We start from the raw sequence: 18240 nt of genomic DNA, 5'->3' as shown, positions 1-18240 counted from the left end.
AGTTGGTTTTATTAACCCATTATTTTATAAAGTGGTAAACCGTTAACTCTCTCATCTCTTATCCATATTTGACACTCACATGTGAGTGATATTTTCACAAATGCCTATAGATTTCTCAACACAAGTAAATCATTCGTATCGTTCATACTCGTTTTCTCCATCATAGCAATGGTGTTTTGGAGAAGAAGACGATAACCTACGTTTTTAAAATAACAAACAAAGTCCTTAACTCCTTTTATTACGATCCAATCTAGTTTTTAAAGATATAAAATCACATCATGATCATTATTGATCAACTTATTTTAATCATATTAGTTACATTTCATCAATAAAAGTCCAACTTTGACAACTATACAAAAGAAACAACACAAACAGATCTCATTTTACTTAATTATAGTTAATTAAATCCCTTCCTTTAAAACACAACTTCTTACTCAAGAGCATTTCCACCAAAACAAACTCATACATACACACAACACACCACACTAAAAGTGTACTTTAATGTAACACCAAAAGTACCAGTCAATCGAGGGTATACCCAGTGCACACAAAAAATATAACGGGTTTTCCGTCACCCAAAAAAAGTGTCACTCAAACATTTCTTATACAATTTCCAAATCCCAAAAATAAACAACCGAATGATGAGGGAAACAAGACCATTAATGAGACCATTATCTTTATTTCAAAAGCAAAATCCAATTTATGCTAAACTTGTTTTATTTCTTTTATTTGGTGTTACTATTTTTCTCTATTCTTCTCGTTCTATTGATTATTCTACCCCTCCTTTGCAAAATCCAACATCCTTTGTTAGTAGTAATTCTACAGAAAATGATGTCTTAATTACATCTCATGCTAAGGGTATGTTCCTTTTTGTTAGTATTTTTGTTAATTTTTGCATGTTTTGGGTATTGGGTTCGACTCGAAATGATAACATTATTATGAGACTGACCCTAGGTTTTATTTAAAGGGAGGTATAAGGGGTGATTTTGATACTAACGAGATTTGAACTCAGGTTATGAGAACTCATGACTTTACCAATTAATATAGTTGACATTTGCAGATTGACCCCCTTTTCAGTATTAATGGGTTGATTGTATGTTAGGATTTATTTATTTTTTTGGTTAATGGGTATACGAGTTTGGGTTCTAGTTGGATTGGGTTGATCTCGCGTTATACTTCCTCCGTTACATTGAGTTCTTTACGTATTTTATGCCGTTCCATTTGGTTGTTGACGTTTTCTTATATGGATCTCCTTTAATCAACTAAAAGACCAAATGAACCCTATCATTCCTCCACTTTGTTGATCCTGACACTAAAGTTGTTGATTGTGACACTAAAGTTGTAGGTCATACATGGGGATATTTTTGTAATTCAACATATGGAAAGACACTCCACTTGTAATTCAAAATAACGTAAAGAATTCATTGGAACAGAGGTTGTATTAAGGTGGTTAGTCTCGTCTAAGGTGGTTTCAGATCCGACCAACAAAAAATGATGATACTAACTTGGTTTTAAGGTCTACTCCGTAGTATGTAAGGCCGTGTTACACAAGTAGTTATAGTTACAGTGGAGTCTATTGGTTAAAATTTGGGTGAAATTTCCAAAGAACTCGGGTTCAAGTCCCTTCAAGATCAATCTTGTGGAGTGTTTATGGCCTGAGGCTATGCCTTCTAAACTTTAAGTCTGTCCTCTCGAATGGCTTACCTAGTATATGTCGTTTGCAACTGGTCGCTCGTCAAAAAAAAAAAAAAAAAAAAGAGGCCCGGCTCGTTTTTATTTTGTGCTAATTTGGTAATACGAGTATTGGCTATGGTAACCCTCCTTTCTAATGCAGTTATGTAATAACGTGCAGATTTGGAGACACAGCCATCCTCTGAATTTGATTTGCAGGAATCAGAAATCGAACCCTTGATAGTCGATGAAGGTTTAATTCTTCACTTCTGATCTTAATCATCAAATGCAATATGATAAATTGATTATGCATTTTTGTAGCTTGGATGAAATGATATTTTACTGTACATTTCATGTTCTCATCTGCATGAATTACATTTTTGTACTGTAATTGGCTAATTGCGCTATAATTGATGAGTTTCATGATCGTCCTGAAAATCTAGATTTGATTCCGTCAACTTATTTTCAGTCAATTTCAATCTAAAATAATTCACTTTCTCCCTTCGTCCAGGTCAATTGTTTACCTATTTCATTTTGAGGTATCTCCGTCAATTGTTTACCTTTCTATTTTAGGAATGTCTTTGATGGGTAATGATCCTCCACACTCAATTTGGTACACTTCTTATCCAATAATTGGTCCATTCCTCTTACCTTGGTCTTCGTGCCAAAATCAAAGGTAAACAAATGACCGGGACGGACTACAGAGGGATTATTGAGTAATTTTTTTTACAGTTGACTTATGGTTGATGAGTTGTACTTCTATTATTCTTCTAAAGATCTGGATTTGAATTTGATGCTGATAGTTGTATTCAGTCAATTACAGTTCATAAGAAATTATTGTTTTCTTCATATTTACGGATCTCAGTGGTACTCTTCTTTTAGTCTACGAGTTTTCGATCAGTTTTTTACAAATAAATGATGGATTGGCTGGAATCTGTAGACAAAGCTCTGGTTTTAGCCGCTTTTCATGAAAATTTCCATTATCAACTGAGATGCAAGCTAGTTGCCAGTTGACATTCATTCTTATCGAATGTTAAAGCAACTCTAATTAGATCCGTTGAATGTTAGTTTCTGTAAACAATAATGTGTTATTGGCATGCAGAAATGTTGGATCTTGATAGATGAACCATCTCAACCAAAACCTTAAGGTAATGGTTGAAGCCCAACTATTATAAATATTTCTATTACGCTCCCTCACTCAAATGCCCGTTGGGCTTGAAGAGTGGTTAGTTGTGCACCGGCTCCCCCGTACCGTGTGCTGGGTTTCCACTTCGAGTTTTTGAGGAGTTTTGAGGTTGCCAGGATTTGAACCCACCTTCTGATACCATGATAGATAAACCATCTCAACCAAAACCTTAAGGTAATGGTTGAGGCCCAACTATTATAAATATTTCTATTAACTTCTAGTTCAAATGAAGTGTCACTAGACCAGCCATTTAGCCGTAAAACTACCCATCTACGGAGTAATTGTTAATAGTAACATGAGAGCGTCTTATATGAGAATTTGTGTTTTTCAAGATCTTAAATTTCATTGGGAAGACATTTGTTCAATAATGTTAGATTTGTGTCCGTCCTTGTGATTCTGATTTGCATGGTAGATGTTCACGAATAAAATTTCCTTTCTGAAATAGGAAAAAGAAATTACCACAATCTGCTTCTCAGTGTCAACATTAATCTATGCTAAAACATAAGATTGCGAAAATTTGCACAGAGAGTCAGGCGCTTATATAAGCTTATTAATCTGTGAATGTTTCGACCATTGTAGGATCACCATCAACTTCTAGTTCAAATGAAGTGCACATAGATGAAGCAAAACCAGACGATGAAGCAAAACCAGAAGATGAAGCAAAACCAAACGATGAAGCAAAACCAAAATGTAATTTGTTCAAAGGCGAGTGGGTTCCAAATCCAAAAGGTCCAGCATACAATAATTTCACGTGTAATTATATCGAGTCTACACAGAATTGTTTGACGAATGGACGACCAGACACAGGTTATCTGTATTGGAGGTGGAAACCAAGAGATTGTGAATTGCCCAAGTTCGATCCTGAGAGGTTTCTCAATTTTATGAGAAATAAGACTTTTGCTTTCATAGGTGATTCAATTAATCGGAATCATGTGCAGTCCTTGCTTTGCATCCTCTCACAGGTATGCTTCTTCCCTTGTATACTCAAATAGGGTTTTTTCTCCTTTTTTTAATTTTATTGATGGAATGTTGCCCTAGACTATCTTTATCCCAGACTCAATACGAGTTCAGTCCCCTCAAATTTTCTCGTTCAGAGTTCGTCCAATCATCCCTCTAACTTGTCAAAATTCTCTAAAGTAATAAATTGAGTCCAGCACTTGTTTCACTAAATCACTAACACGCTAACACGGTAACAAACTATTCATGGCTTTCATGACGAGTCTTGGGATTTTCAGGACACAACTTACGACTTAACAAAAATCAGGCTACTTTTATCGAGAATATGATGCTAGACCGAACTTCAAACTTCATGTATATTTGGAAACACTTGACCAAAACTCTACTTATTCAACAGGTGGATGAGCCGAAAATAATCTATCGAGATGAGCAGTTTAAATCAATGACTTTCTTTTTTCCCTCCTACAATTTCACACTTGCAAGAGTTTGGGCTCCATTCCTCCTAAAAGCCGAAACATTTGAAGACAGCGATGGTGTTTCAAGCGGCGATATCCAACTTGATCTGGACAAATTAGAAGAGAATTGGACCAAACAATACAAAGACTTCGACTACGTGATAATTGGTGGTGGTCAATGGTTTTTTAAAAGGACAATCTACCATGAAAACAACCAAGTTCAAGGCTGCCATTACTGCCCTGGAAAGAACTTGACAGAACTCGGATTTGATTATGCATACCGGAAGGCAATCAATCGTGTGCTTACTTTCATAACGAGTTCAAATCCTAAAACGCAAGTTTTGTTCAGAACGTTCACCCCGAGTCACTTTGAAAATGGTAAATGGGATGATGGCGGAAATTGCAAAAGAAAAGTGCCATTCAAGGGGAATGAGATTAATATAACTGAAACTAACAGGATATTGTATGATATTGAGATGCAGGAATTCGACAAGGCGTCTAGCGTGGCGTCCAAAAAAGGAATCACCTTAAAGCTCTTTGATAGCACTCAGCTCTCATTGTTGAGGCCTGATGGGCACCCAGGCCCGTACAGGGACTACCAACCTTTCGCCAAGGATAAGAACGCTAAGGTTCAAAATGATTGCTTGCATTGGTGTTTGCCCGGCCCAATAGATACGTGGAATGAACTGGTTTTGGAGACACTCATGAACGGCTAAAAGGTGATGTACTGATGCACACATAAACCTTCGGATTTTTGTTCTCTCACGTTTGTTTGTCGACACACTAACGCTTTTGGCCACAAGGTATACTTCTCCGTGTAAATCAACACAATTGATTGGGGAAACATTCTACAGTATACATGTATCACCATTCTTTTCGGTTCTATAATATTTGATTTTGACAAGCGATATTGCTTTGGGAGAGTGAATTATTTTAGGATCCCCAATCCCAATCATTTTTTTACCTTTTTTATTCTTCTGACGGGTGTGTCACAAATAATTGTGTGAGGCAGCCTAACGCGAGTTTATTGTAAAACAGATTGTTGTAATAACTACTTTAATCCACTACTATGGTTATGTCTTGATCCATTTTGCACTGTTTTTGTGTAAAACCGCCTTACATGTGACTAACAGAGGTTTCACAAAACCGCTTAGCTTGAACTTCTCAGTGATGCTGTATATGGGCCGAAAGATATCATGTTGGTTTAGTCGGTGTAACGGAATTAAACCAGCTGATATATATGTATTCCTTGCAGTAGTCGGTGTAAAGAAATGTCGAATGTTCCCTAATTCTTTTGTGGATCTAGCCGTGTAATAGCCTACCATGAGAAAAACATGGGGAGATCTTCCCTACTTCTTGCCGGCTTGGCCAATCGTAAAATTCGATATTGTGAAATTAGATGTGCACGGTGATCTCGGCGGTATGTAATCGTCTGTGAATCATATACACTTTTAATTCTCCATAATTGGGGATATTTTTAAAGGAAGGTAATCGGTGAGTATTATTGATAATATCACGATGTATAAATACAAGAGATGGTTAGCTACTAATTAGGATGGTTAGCTACTAATTAGGAATTAAATACCTATACAAATAAACTAAGTTAGGTAATTAATATTTGGTAAATAATTTACATATTTACTAATATTCTATCACACCCCCGCAGTCGAAACGGGAGGCATTCGAACGTTGAGACTGTCACGAAAATCATCAAAGAGTAGAAGAGGTAGTCCTTTGGTAAAAATATCAGCGATTTGATAACGAGAAGAAATATGACGGACTCGATTCTATCACCTCGTTTTTGTTTTTCTTCCTTTTTCAGTGTAGAACACGATCATTTAAACTGCTAATAACATAATGGCTGGCCGTGATGACGACCCAATGCCAAGTGTCACATTGGACCGTGAGTCCTGGCTTCGGATCTTCATGGATCGGATGAATCGCCTACTCGATCAAGAATGATGGATCAAACTTCACGGACTGGGAGGCGGCATTACGGAATGCTGCCATTGCTGACGGGAAGCTCAAATATCTGATTGAGCCCATCCCGCCAAACCCAGGCCCCACGGCTGGAATTAACGAGATCGACAAGTATAACGATTTCGCCATGGAAGCGGGTGCGGTAAAGAACGTACTTATTTTTGCAATGGAATCCAATTTGCAGAAACGCTTCATAGCCCAAAGTGCAAACAAGATTTTCACTACGCTCACCAAGGAATTCTCGAAAGCACCGAGAATCGTGACCTATGAGCTTACCAGTCACTTCTTTGAGGCGAAACTCCAGAAGGGCCAACCGGTTAGCCCACACATTCTCAGCATGATTGAGAATGTCGAGAAACTGGAGACGCTTGATTGTAAAATCAGCGAGAACATTGTGATTGACCGCATGCTTCATTCACTCCACGATGGTTTTGCGCTCTTTAGAGCCAATTACAATATGAATGATTTGAAGAAAAGTTCTCACGCACTACACTCCCTTCTCGTACAGACCGAGAAGGACATGAAGTTTAGTGGGAGCCTTAAACAGGATGTTCTCGTTGTGACAAACAAGGGCAAGGGTAAGGGCTAGACCTGTCAAACGGGTCGGGCGGGTCGGATCCCGGGTCGGGTCATACGGGTCGGGTCAGAATACGGGTCGGGTCAAATACGGGTCGGGTCAGATACGGGTCGGGTCAGATACGGGTCGGGTCATACGGGTCACGGGTCGGGTTAGGGTCAGAATACGGGTCAAGAAATAATTTTTAACGCCTTTTTTAAACGATTTTTTTAATTTAAAAAATATATTTTTAAAAATTAAAATATGTTTTAAATTATTATTTTAGTCATATTCATCATATACAATAATTATATTGATATAATTATTAAAATAAAGTTTTTTTAATAATTATTTTATTATTAAATATTATAAAAATTATATAAAATTGACTTTTTAGTTGAATTTTTAATTTTAAGTAATAAAAAAATAATTTTTTAACTATATTTTCAAATATAATATATAAATAATAATATTTTTAATAAAATTCATGATTTTCCCTTGACCCAACGGGTCGACCCGTTCGGGTCGGGTCTCGACCCTAAAATAACGGGTCATTTCGGGTTCGGGTCAAACGGGTCGCGGGACGAAAAAACCGGATTTGTAACCCTAAGAAAACGGGTCGGGTCCGGTCGGGTTTTCGGGTCGGGTCGAGTTTTGACAGGTCTAGTAAGGGCAAAGTTCAGCCAGGCCTAGCAGTAGGTAAACCGAAGTTTAAGAAGTCGGGATCAGGTAAGAGTGGGCCTGGTAAGTCGAGCAACTCATCAGGCACGACAAAGAGCAAGAATGATGACATGGAATGCCATCACTGCCACAAGACTGGGCATTGGAGGCGTACATGTCCTGTTTATCATGAGGACATAAAAGCAGGTCGCGTTAAACCTGTTGGTATGTTTTCTTCCTCTTCTACTTTTATTCATATGATTGAGATTAACCACGCAAGTTACGGAACTTGGGTACTAGATACTGGTTGTGGTTCTCATCTGTGTAATCATGTGCAGGGGCTCCGAAACATCGAACCCCTCGTAAAGGGTGAGGTGGACTGCGTGTCGGGAATGGAGCACGAGTGGCTCGCCGTCTCGAGGGGAACATACGCGATCCGGCTTCCTAGCGGATTTGAGTTATTTTTATATAACTCGTTATTATGTACCAGTCTTTCGAAAAACATTATTTCGGTTTACGCACTTGACAAACTTGGTTTTTCATTTGTAATAGAGAATAATTCTTTCATTTTCTCATTACACGATATGATTTATGGCAAGGCGCCTCCATGAACGGAATTTATGTTTTAGATCGGACATAAATATTACACGTAATGAATAAGAAGTTAAAGGTTGGTGACAAAGATCAAACATACCTATGGCAATCGCTGCCGTATGGGACACATTAATGAGAAACGCGTAAAACAACTCATAAAGAATGGAGCTATCTCGACCTTTGATTTTCAATCATTTGGCACGTGTGAATCATGTCTCATTGGTAAGATGACTCGAATTTCCTTCAAAGGTGTTGGAATGCGCGCTGCTGACCTATTAGGACTCATACATACGGATGTGTGTGGACCTATGTCAATCACCGCACGAGAAGGCTATAGGTATTTCATCACTTTCACGGACGATTTAAGTAAATATGGCTATGTCTACTTAATGAAGCACAAAAGTGAATCCTTTGAGAAATTCAAAGAATACTAGAATAGGGTACAGAATCTACTGGGTAGAAAGATTAAAACATTACGTTCAGATCGTGGTGGCGAGTATCTTTCTCACGAGTTTGATCAACACCTTAAGGACTCGTGGGATTGCCCTACGCTTAACTCCACCGAACACCTCGGTTGAATGGTGTGTCCGAACGGAGAAATCGAACACTACTTGATATGGTTCGATCCATGATGAGTCACACCGTGTTGCCCGACTCATTGTGGGGTTATGCTCTTCTCGTCACCGCTCTAATACTTAACCGAAGTCCGTCTAAAGTCAAGCTGACAAGACTCCATATGAACTATGGAAGGGAACGGTCCCCAACTTGTCCTTTATATGGGTTTGGGGCTGCGAGGCTTATGTCAAATGGAGACACGAGGATAAGCTCGGCCCGCGATCGGTCAAGACATACTTTATAGGCTATCCTAAAGGAACACTTGGTCATTACTTTTATTCGCCAACCGAACAACGTGTTTTTGTTGCGGCTAGTGCGACATTCTTAGAGAAGGAATTTCTCGAGAATGCAAAGAGTGATAGAACCTTCGAGCTGTCGGAGGTTCCAGAACCAAATACCGAGCAACCATTGGAGGAACCAATTCCTTCAATCCCGGCTGCGGTGAATATTCCTGAGGAACCTAGGAGGTCGGGAAGAGTCTCTATTCCTCCGGACAGATACATTGGTATGGTCGAGGAACATGACATAGATGACATTCTGCTCTTAACGAGTAGTGAACCCGCAACCTATAAAGGTGCCATGACTAGTTCTGACTCAAAGCTATGGCTTGAGGCCATGCAATCCGAGATGGACTCTATGTATGAGAACAACGTATGGGATCTTGTTGACTTGCCTGCTAAGGTTCGTCCCCTTCAATGCAAATGGCTTTACAAGATAAAGCATTATGTGGAAGGTCAACAAGATATCTATAAAGCACGACTAGTTGCTAAAGGTTTCACCCAAGTGCCAGGTTTGCACTACGATGAAATTTTTGCACCCGTAGTCATGCTGCGTTCCATTCGGATTATCTTAGCGATTGCCGCTTTTCATGACTACGAAATTTGGCAGATGGATGTGAAAACCGCCTTCTTAAACGGTTATTTGGAGGAAGAGTTGTACATGGTACAGCTCGAAGGTTTCATCGATCCAGAACATCCTAAGAAAGTCTACAAGTTTAAGCGTTCCATTTATGGACTTAAGCAAGCATCTCGGAGTTGGAATCATCGCTTCGACCAAGTGATTAAAGAAAATGGATTTGCTCGATCGGTCGAGGAACCATGTCTTTATATCAAGTCGAGTGGGAGCAAGATTGTCTTCCTAATATTGTATGTCGATGACATACTCCTGATTGGGAATGACATACCTCTCTTAACTTCGGTGAAAGTATGGTTGAAAAACCATTTCCAGATGAAAGATCTGGGTGAGGCACAAAGAATTCTGGGCATCCGTATCTATCGAGATAGATCACGTCGATGTTATCTCTCGCGGAATCTTACATAGACAAGATCCTAGAGAGATTCAAAGATGACTAACTCCAAAAGGGGTTTCTTCCTATGGCTCCAGGGGTGCATTTGAGCAAGTCTGAGGCACCGGAGACACCGGAAGAGAAAGAGCGCATGACACGGATTCCTTATGCCTCGGCTATAGGATCAATCATGTATGCCATGATATGCACACGTCCGGACGTGGCATATGCATTGAGTATGACAAGTCGATTCCAACAAAGATCCGGTGAATCACATTGGATGGCTGTCAAAGAACATTCTTAAGTACCTACGGAGGACTAAAGATTGGGCATTGACTTATGGAGGCGAACAAAAGCTATGCGCAACCGGTTACGCATATGCTAGCTTCCAAACGGATCGAGATGACTCAAAATCTCAGTCTGGATTCGTTTTTACTCTTAATGGCGCTGCAGATCACCGGAAGAGTTCCAAACAAAGTGTTACAAAGAGATTCTACGACCGAGTCCGAGTACTATGCCGCGTCTGAAGCTGCAAAGGAAGCGATATGGATGCGTCAATTCTTACAAGGACTATCTGTAGTGCCTAGTTCGAATGACCCGATCACCATCTATTGCGACAATAGAGGTGCCATCTTCCAAGCTAAGGAGCCTAAGTCTAGCAACAAGTCTAGACATGTACAACGGAAAGCTCATCTAATCCGAGATTACGTGGAGCAAAAGGAAGTAGTGATAGAAAAGATTGCTACAGATGATAACATAGCAGATCCTCTCACTAAACCATTACGACAAGATAAGCATGAAAGACATGTTAATTCCATGGGAATTAAACGTGTTCCTGAGTTGTAGTACTTTTTATGGATTAGATTCATTCTCTTTTGTACTCTATACGACATCATCGTTTTGATATTTATATATTTTGTTTTTCATGTGGATTTGTACGACAATTTTGAACACCACAAAGTGAACTGAACAAACATTATATTTTGGTCCTTAATTGCCCACGTGAGCTGATAACTCAGGCAATTATTTTGTGACGTTGGTTGATGGTGGGTTCAACGAGCCATAAGTCAAACGGTTGACTGACCAATCACAGGGGCGAGTTATACGGATATCTTGTAGGACACAATTGTGACATCGACGTGGAGTCCTAAATGTTTTATAACATTCGGTGCTCGGTCGTGGATAGGACCTCCATGGTGATCCTAAGAGTCGATTCTTTTGACTATCGACTGTCTCTTGAGACTAAGGCAGATTTTGGGTGACTTTGGTTTCTTTCTCACGGTCATCCGTAACAGGGGGCCAAGTAGATTTTTTCTGAGTCATTTCATGCTGTGCTTAGATCGGAAGGAGTCGAGTTGAAAGAAATATTCAGCCTTTATCAGGTACTCGATATTTCTCAGGGCCATTCGAGGAGCTGGACCCCTCGTAAAGGGTGAGGTGGACCTGCGTGTCGGGAATGGAGCACGAGTGGCTGCCGTCTCGAGGGGAACATACGCGATCCAGCTTTCTAGCGGATTTGAGTTATTTTTATATAACTGTTATTATGTACGCAGTCTTTCGAAAAACATTATTTCAGTTTCTGCACTTGACAAACTTGGTTTTTCATTTGTAATAGAGAATAATTCTTGCATTTTCTCATTACACGATATGATTTATGGCAAGGCAGTCTCCATGAACGGAATTTATGTTTTAGATCGGACCAAAATATTACACGTAATGAATAAGAAGTTAAAGGTTGGTGACAAAGATCAAACATACCTATGGCACTGCCGTATGGGACACATTAATGAGAAACGCGTAAAACAGCTCATAAAGAATGGAGCTATCTCGACCTTTGATTTTCAATCATTTGGCACGTGTGAATCATGTCTCATTGGTAAGATGACTCGAATTTCCTTCAAAGGTGTTGGAATGCGCGCTGCTGACCTATTAGGACTCATACATACGGATGTGTGTGGACCTATGTCAATCACCGCACGAGAAGGCTATAGGTATTTCATCACTTTCACGGACGATTTAAGTAGATATGGCTATGTCTACTTAATGAAGCACAAAAGTGAATCCTTTGAGAAATTCAATTAATACCAGAATAGGGTACAGAATCTACTGGGTAGAAAGATTAAAACATTACGTTCAGATCGTGGTGGCGAGTATCTTTCTCACGAGTTTGATCAACACCTTAAGGACTGTGGGATTGCCCTACAGTTAACTCCACCTGGAACACCTCAGTTGAATGGTGTGTCCGAACGGAGAAATCGAACACTACTTGATATGGTTCGATCCATGATGAGTCACACCGTGTTGCCTGACTCATTGTGGGGTTATGCTCTTCTGTCAGCTGCTCTAATACTTAACCGAAGTCCGTCTAAAGCTGTTGACAAGACTCCATATGAACTATGGAAGGGAACGGTCCCCAACTTGTCCTTTATATGGGTTTGGGGCTGCGAGGCTTATGTCAAATGGAGACACGAGGATAAGCTCGGCCCGCGATCGGTCAAGACATACTTTATAGGCTATCCTAAAGGAACACTTGGTCATTACTTTTATTCGCCAACCGAACAACGTGTTTTTGTTGCGGCTAGTGCGACATTCTTAGAGAAGGAATTTCTCGAGAATGCAAAGAGTGATAGAACCTTCGACCTGTCGGAGGTTCCAGAACCAAATACCGAGCAACCATTGGAGGAACCAATTCCTTCAATCCCGGTTGCGGTGAATATTCCTGAGGAACCTAGGAGGTCGGGAAGAGTCTCTATTCCTCCGGACAGATACATTGGTATGGTCGAGGAACATGACATAGATGACATTCTGCTCTTAACGAGTAGTGAACCCGCAACCTATAAAGGTGCCATGACTAGTTTCGACTCAAAGCTATGGCTTGAGGCCATGCAATCCGAGATGGACTCTATGTATGAGAACAACGTATGGGATCTTGTTGACTTGCCTGCTAAGGTTCGTCCCCTTCAATGCAAATGGCTTTACAAGATAAAGCATTATGTGGAAGGTCAACAAGATATCTATAAAGCACGACTAGTTGCTAAAGGTTTCACCCAAGTGCCAGGTTTGCACTACGATGAAATTTTTGCACCCGTAGTCATGCTGCGTTCCATTCGGATTATCTTAGCGATTGCCGCTTTTCATGACTACGAAATTTGGCAGATGGATGTGAAAACCGCCTTCTTAAACGGTTATTTGGAGGAAGAGTTGTACATGGTACAGCCCGAAGGTTTCATCGATCCAGAACATCCTAAGAAAGTCTACAAGTTTAAGCGTTCCATTTATGGACTTAAGCAAGCATCTCGGAGTTGGAATCATCGCTTCGACCAAGTGATTAAAGAAAATGGATTTGCTCGATCGGTCGAGGAACCATGTCTTTATATCAAGTCGAGTGGGAGCAAGATTGTCTTCCTAATATTGTATGTCGATGACATACTCCTGATTGGGAATGACATACCTCTCTTAACTTCGGTGAAAGTATGGTTGAAAAACCATTTCCAGATGAAAGATCTGGGTGAGGCACAAAGAATTCTGGGCATCCGTATCTATCGAGATAGATCACGTCGGATGTTATCTCTCAGTCAGGAATCTTACATAGACAAGATCCTAGAGAGATTCAAAGATGACTAACTCCAAAAGGGGTTTCTTCCTATGGCTCCAGGGGTGCATTTGAGCAAGTCTCAGGCACCAGAGACACCGGAAGAGAAAGAGCGCATGACACGGATTCCTTATGCCTCGGCTATAGGATCAATCATGTATGCCATGATATGCACACGTCCGGACGTGGCATATGCATTGAGTATGACAAGTCGATTCCAACAAAGATCCGGTGAATCACATTGGATGGTCACAAGAACATTCTTAAGTACCTACGGAGGACTAAAGATTGGGCATTGACTTATGGAGGCGAACAAAAGCTATGCGCAACCGATTACGCAGATGCTAGCTTCCAAACGGATCGAGATGACTCAAAATCTCGGTCCGGATTCGTTTTTACTCTTAATGGCGCCGCAGATCACCGGAAGAGTTCCAAACAAAGTGTTACAAAGATTCTACGACCGAGTCCGAGTACTATGCCGCGTCTGAAGCTGCAAAGGAAGCGATATGGATGCGTCAATTCTTACAAAGACTATCCGTAGTGCCTAGTTCGAATGACCCGATCACCATCTATTGCGACAATAGAGGTGCCATCTTCCAAGCTAAGGAGCCTAAGTCTAGCAACAAGTCTAGACATGTACAACGGAAAGCTCATCTAATCCGAGATTACGTGGAGCAAAAGGAAGTAGTGATAGAAAAGATTGCTACAGATGATAACATAGCAGATCCTCTCACTAAACCATTACGACAAGATAAGCATGAAAGACATGTTAATTCCATGGGAATTAAACGTGTTCCTGAGTTGTAGTACTTTTTATGGATTAGATTCATTCTCTTTTGTACTCTATACGACATCATCGTTTTGATATTTATATATTTTGTTTTTCATGTGGATTTGTACGACAATTTTGAACACCACAAAGTGAACTGAACAAACATTATATTTTGGTCCTTAATTGCCCACGTGAGCTGATAACTCTGGCAATTATTTTGTGACGTTGGTTGATGGTGGGTTCAACGAGCCATAAGTCAAACGGTTGACCACCAATCACGGGGGCGAGTTATACGGATATCTTGTAGGACACAATTGTGACATCGACGTGGAGTCCTAAATGTTTTATAACATTCGGTGCTCGGTCGTGGATAGGACCTCCATGGTGATCCTAAGAGTCGATTCTTTTGACTATCGACTGTCTCTTGAGACTAAGGCAGATTTTGGGTGACTTTGGTTTCTTTCTCACGGTCATCCGTAACAGGGGGCCAAGTAGATTTTTTCTGGGTCATTTCATGCTGTGCTTAGATCGGAAGGAGTCGAGTTGAAGGAAATATTCAGCCTTTATCGTGTACTCGATATTTCTCGGGGCCACTCGAGGAGTCAGAATCGAAATGCATGGCCATGCTCGAATACAGATTCGTTTTATCAGTTGAGTTACTCTCTAGTCGGGGAAACCACTCTTGATACAGATCGATTGTAAAATACGACCTTTGCGGATCCGGATCTGCAAATTGTTTTACATTGAGTGGGAGAAATTTTAAATGAATATGAGAATCGGTTATCGCACATACACTTGTACGGACAAGTGGGAGTTTGTTGGAGCTGTGTCCTCCAGTTAGTGCGGATAACGTTATTACACATACACTTGTACGGACAAGTGGGAGCTTGTTGGGGCTGGTGTCCTCTACAAGTAGTGCAATAACGTTATTACACATACACTTGTACGGACAAGTGGGAGCTTGTTGGGGCTGGTGTCCTCTACAAGTAGTGCAATAACATTTAAATCTCTAAAAGGATCAAAGGGTATACTTTTGTATTATTATCAGTTGGTCCACGTTTATCAATAACGGTTGGCTTGCTAGATAAGTTTGACATTATTGTCATACAGATGGCGGTGATCAACTGGTCCCTAAAAGTCACACCTATAGGATACGTTTGAGAGATGTGACGGTATGAAAATACAGTCATGTTGATGCCAATTTTGACTAACCAGTTAGTCGGAGTTATTGACTAATAATTAGTCAAACGCGATGTTGAGATAATTATTTAATACGGATTAAATAAAAAAATGGCTAAGACGAATTAAGCGGTTAATTCGTAAATTAAATATAAGCGATTTATATTTGATTAATGTATATTGAATAAATTAATTATACGATATTGTCTTTGTCGGACATGTATTAATATTTCGACTAAGTCATGTTATTAGTTGATATTTTAATAACCGATAACCGATGACGATTTATAATTAAAAACCCGTCGTATACATTTAGCGAATTTCGAGTCGGACCACGAGTTAAAAAATAAGAGGAAGTGGAAGCCCACTTCCCCATGTGGGCTCGGTTTGGCCGAATGCAAAGAACAAAAAGGAGAGCCTCTCCTTCTTGTTAACCTAATTCATTTTTGCAAAACAATTAGGGTTTTGAGAACATTTCCTCTTAAAACTTAGATCTCACATCTGAAAAACTCACATATCAATTCTCTCAATATTGCAAGGCAATTATAGAATATATTCTAGCACAAGGGCATAGTCTCAGACGGTCTTGGGTGCAACGATTAGGAGGAAATCTCTGTTGATTTCTGTTCTTAGGCCGCATCTCAAAGGACCCGAGGTTAATTCTTATGCTTTATCGTTTTCTATTGTTTTTCGTTTTATGACAATAATCACATATAAAATTTGCGTTATAGTCCTATATTTTAAGGGTATTATACGGATATTACCCCACAGAAAAATCCACATAGATCGCATGACATTCACGTTCAAAGGACGAGGAACCAAGACCCACGTCTTATTATCAATAAGAGCTGTATACTCATCATCCATGACCAATTTCCAATTTGGGTCACGAAGGGCTAAGGTCGGAGTTTTTGGAATAGGCGAGATAGTCACTGTGTGAGACAAATTTCGTGGTTGATTGGGTGTTGAGTATTTGGGGTTTGGTTTATAAATGCCATGATCAGCGCGGGTTGTAGGTTTGGGGCGAGTAGGATTGTGTATGGGTCGACTGGTAGTTGTAGTCGAGGGTTGGACCGTGTCAGAGGGGCCTGGGCGAGGGGTGTGAACGGGAGCCTGGTCAGTGCTGGGTTGGGCAGCTGAAGTTGTGGGCTGGTCACGGTTCGGCTGGGCAGTAGATGACACGGTTGGGGAGGTGTGTTGCTGGGTTGGGGTCGAGGTCATGTGTCGAAGGACATAGGGGGAGACTCCATCATCCAAAAAATCATAAGTATGTGTGTCGGGTCGATGCGAGGATGCAAAAGGGAAGACCGTTTCATCGAATATGACATGACGACAAATAAGAATTTTATTAGTAGACAAGTCAAGACACTTATACCCTCTATGATCTTTAGGATACCCAAGAAAAACACACGGAGAGGAACGGGGCTGTAACTTGTGAATGGTTGTAGACGGTTTAAGGGGAAAACATAAACAACCAAAAATTCTAAGATGATTATAAGTCGGAGACCGATTATAAAGAAGTTGAAGAGGAATATTATAGGCAATGGGCTTACTAGGAATTATGTTCAATATATATGTAGCTAAGTCAAGGGCGTGATGCCAAAACTTCACGGGCATTGAGGCGTGAAATAGAAGGGTACGCATGATATTATTAATAGAACGTATTTTGCGTTCGGCTTTCCCGTTTTGGGACGATGTGTGAGGGCAAGAGAGGCGAAAGACTAACCCTTGATCCGCACAGAAATTTTTAAATAAGCCGTTTACAAATTCCGTTCCATTATCACATTGTATCGACTTTATTTTACGCTCAAATTGTGTTTCGACAAAGGCATGAAATTTCGAAAGAATGGAGCTGACTTCATTTTTGTGAGAAATGGGAAAGGTCCATAAGAAATTGCAATAGTCATCTAATATTACCAAATAATACTTGTGACCCATGGAGCTCAAAATGGGAGAGGTCCATAAATCACAATGAAGGATATCGAATGGCAAATAAGTGCGAGAATTAGACTTAGCAAACGGTAATCGAATATGTTTTCCTAGAGGGTATGAATGACAAATAGAATTTTTTGAATTCAAATTACAATCAATCAGTTTATTTTGCCTAATAATATTAAAAATTGGATCACCGGGATGACCCAAACGACTATGCCAAGTCGATGGAGCTAAGGCTGCAAAAGTACTTGGTGCGGCTGATTTCGTATTGGTTGAGAGAGGATATAGATCACCCCGACTATCACACCTCATGAGATGAGTCCCCGTCCGCAAGTCCTTCACACAAAAACCAAAAGGGTCAAATTCGACACTGACCTTATTATCTGTTGTGAATTTTCTAACGGAAACTAGATTTTTAACTAGGGCTGGGGCGTATAACACGTTTTTCAAGACAAGTGGTGGGTGTGGTGTAGGTAGGGTGGTGTGTCTGTATCCCTTAATTGGAATTGACTGGCCATTTCCGACAATTATACCATTACGAAAGCTCGAATTAATAAAAGGCGAGAGAGTACCTTGATCCGACGTCATGTGTGACGTAGCACCAGTATCCATGACCCATGGCTCCGGGGGCGTAAGTCCTAAAGTATACATTGCAGCTTTGATATCCGTCTGAGTTGGCATCGATTGAGCAACATAGGCTTGATTCGGCCGAGGACCCAACACCCCTGCGTGCTGCTGGTTGCGAGGAGCATATTGTGGACGGACCCACGGTCCCGATGGGTAAGGGCAAGGTGGATAACCCC

The 18240-nt window shown here is 40.4% G+C and overlaps 1 protein-coding gene and 1 long non-coding RNA gene across 2 annotated transcripts; one reads left to right on the top strand and one right to left on the bottom strand.

Moving 5' to 3' along the window:
• Window positions 1-122: 122 nt before the first annotated feature.
• LOC141596622 (protein trichome birefringence-like 26) lies at window positions 123-5350 on the top strand. The gene is made up of 4 exons (XM_074416826.1): window positions 123-858; window positions 1853-1924; window positions 3437-3819; window positions 4212-5350. Exons 1-4 carry the CDS (start codon window positions 639-641, stop codon window positions 4983-4985), a joined length of 1449 nt encoding a protein of 482 aa, XP_074272927.1. The 5' UTR covers window positions 123-638; the 3' UTR covers window positions 4986-5350.
• A 12173-nt stretch (window positions 5351-17523) lies between these two features.
• LOC141594222 (uncharacterized) lies at window positions 17524-18240 on the bottom strand. The gene is made up of 2 exons (XR_012522068.1): window positions 18010-18240; window positions 17524-17773 (listed from the first exon to the last, which is right to left on the bottom strand). It is a non-coding gene; the product is annotated as an uncharacterized LOC141594222 (long non-coding RNA).

The sequence above is a fragment of the Silene latifolia genome, chromosome 8 (genome assembly GCF_048544455.1).
Source record: "Silene latifolia isolate original U9 population chromosome 8, ASM4854445v1, whole genome shotgun sequence".
Taxonomy (NCBI): domain Eukaryota; kingdom Viridiplantae; phylum Streptophyta; class Magnoliopsida; order Caryophyllales; family Caryophyllaceae; genus Silene; species Silene latifolia.
The sequence above is the reverse complement of the archived record's forward strand: the minus strand, read 5'-3'. Positions and strand labels throughout refer to the sequence as shown.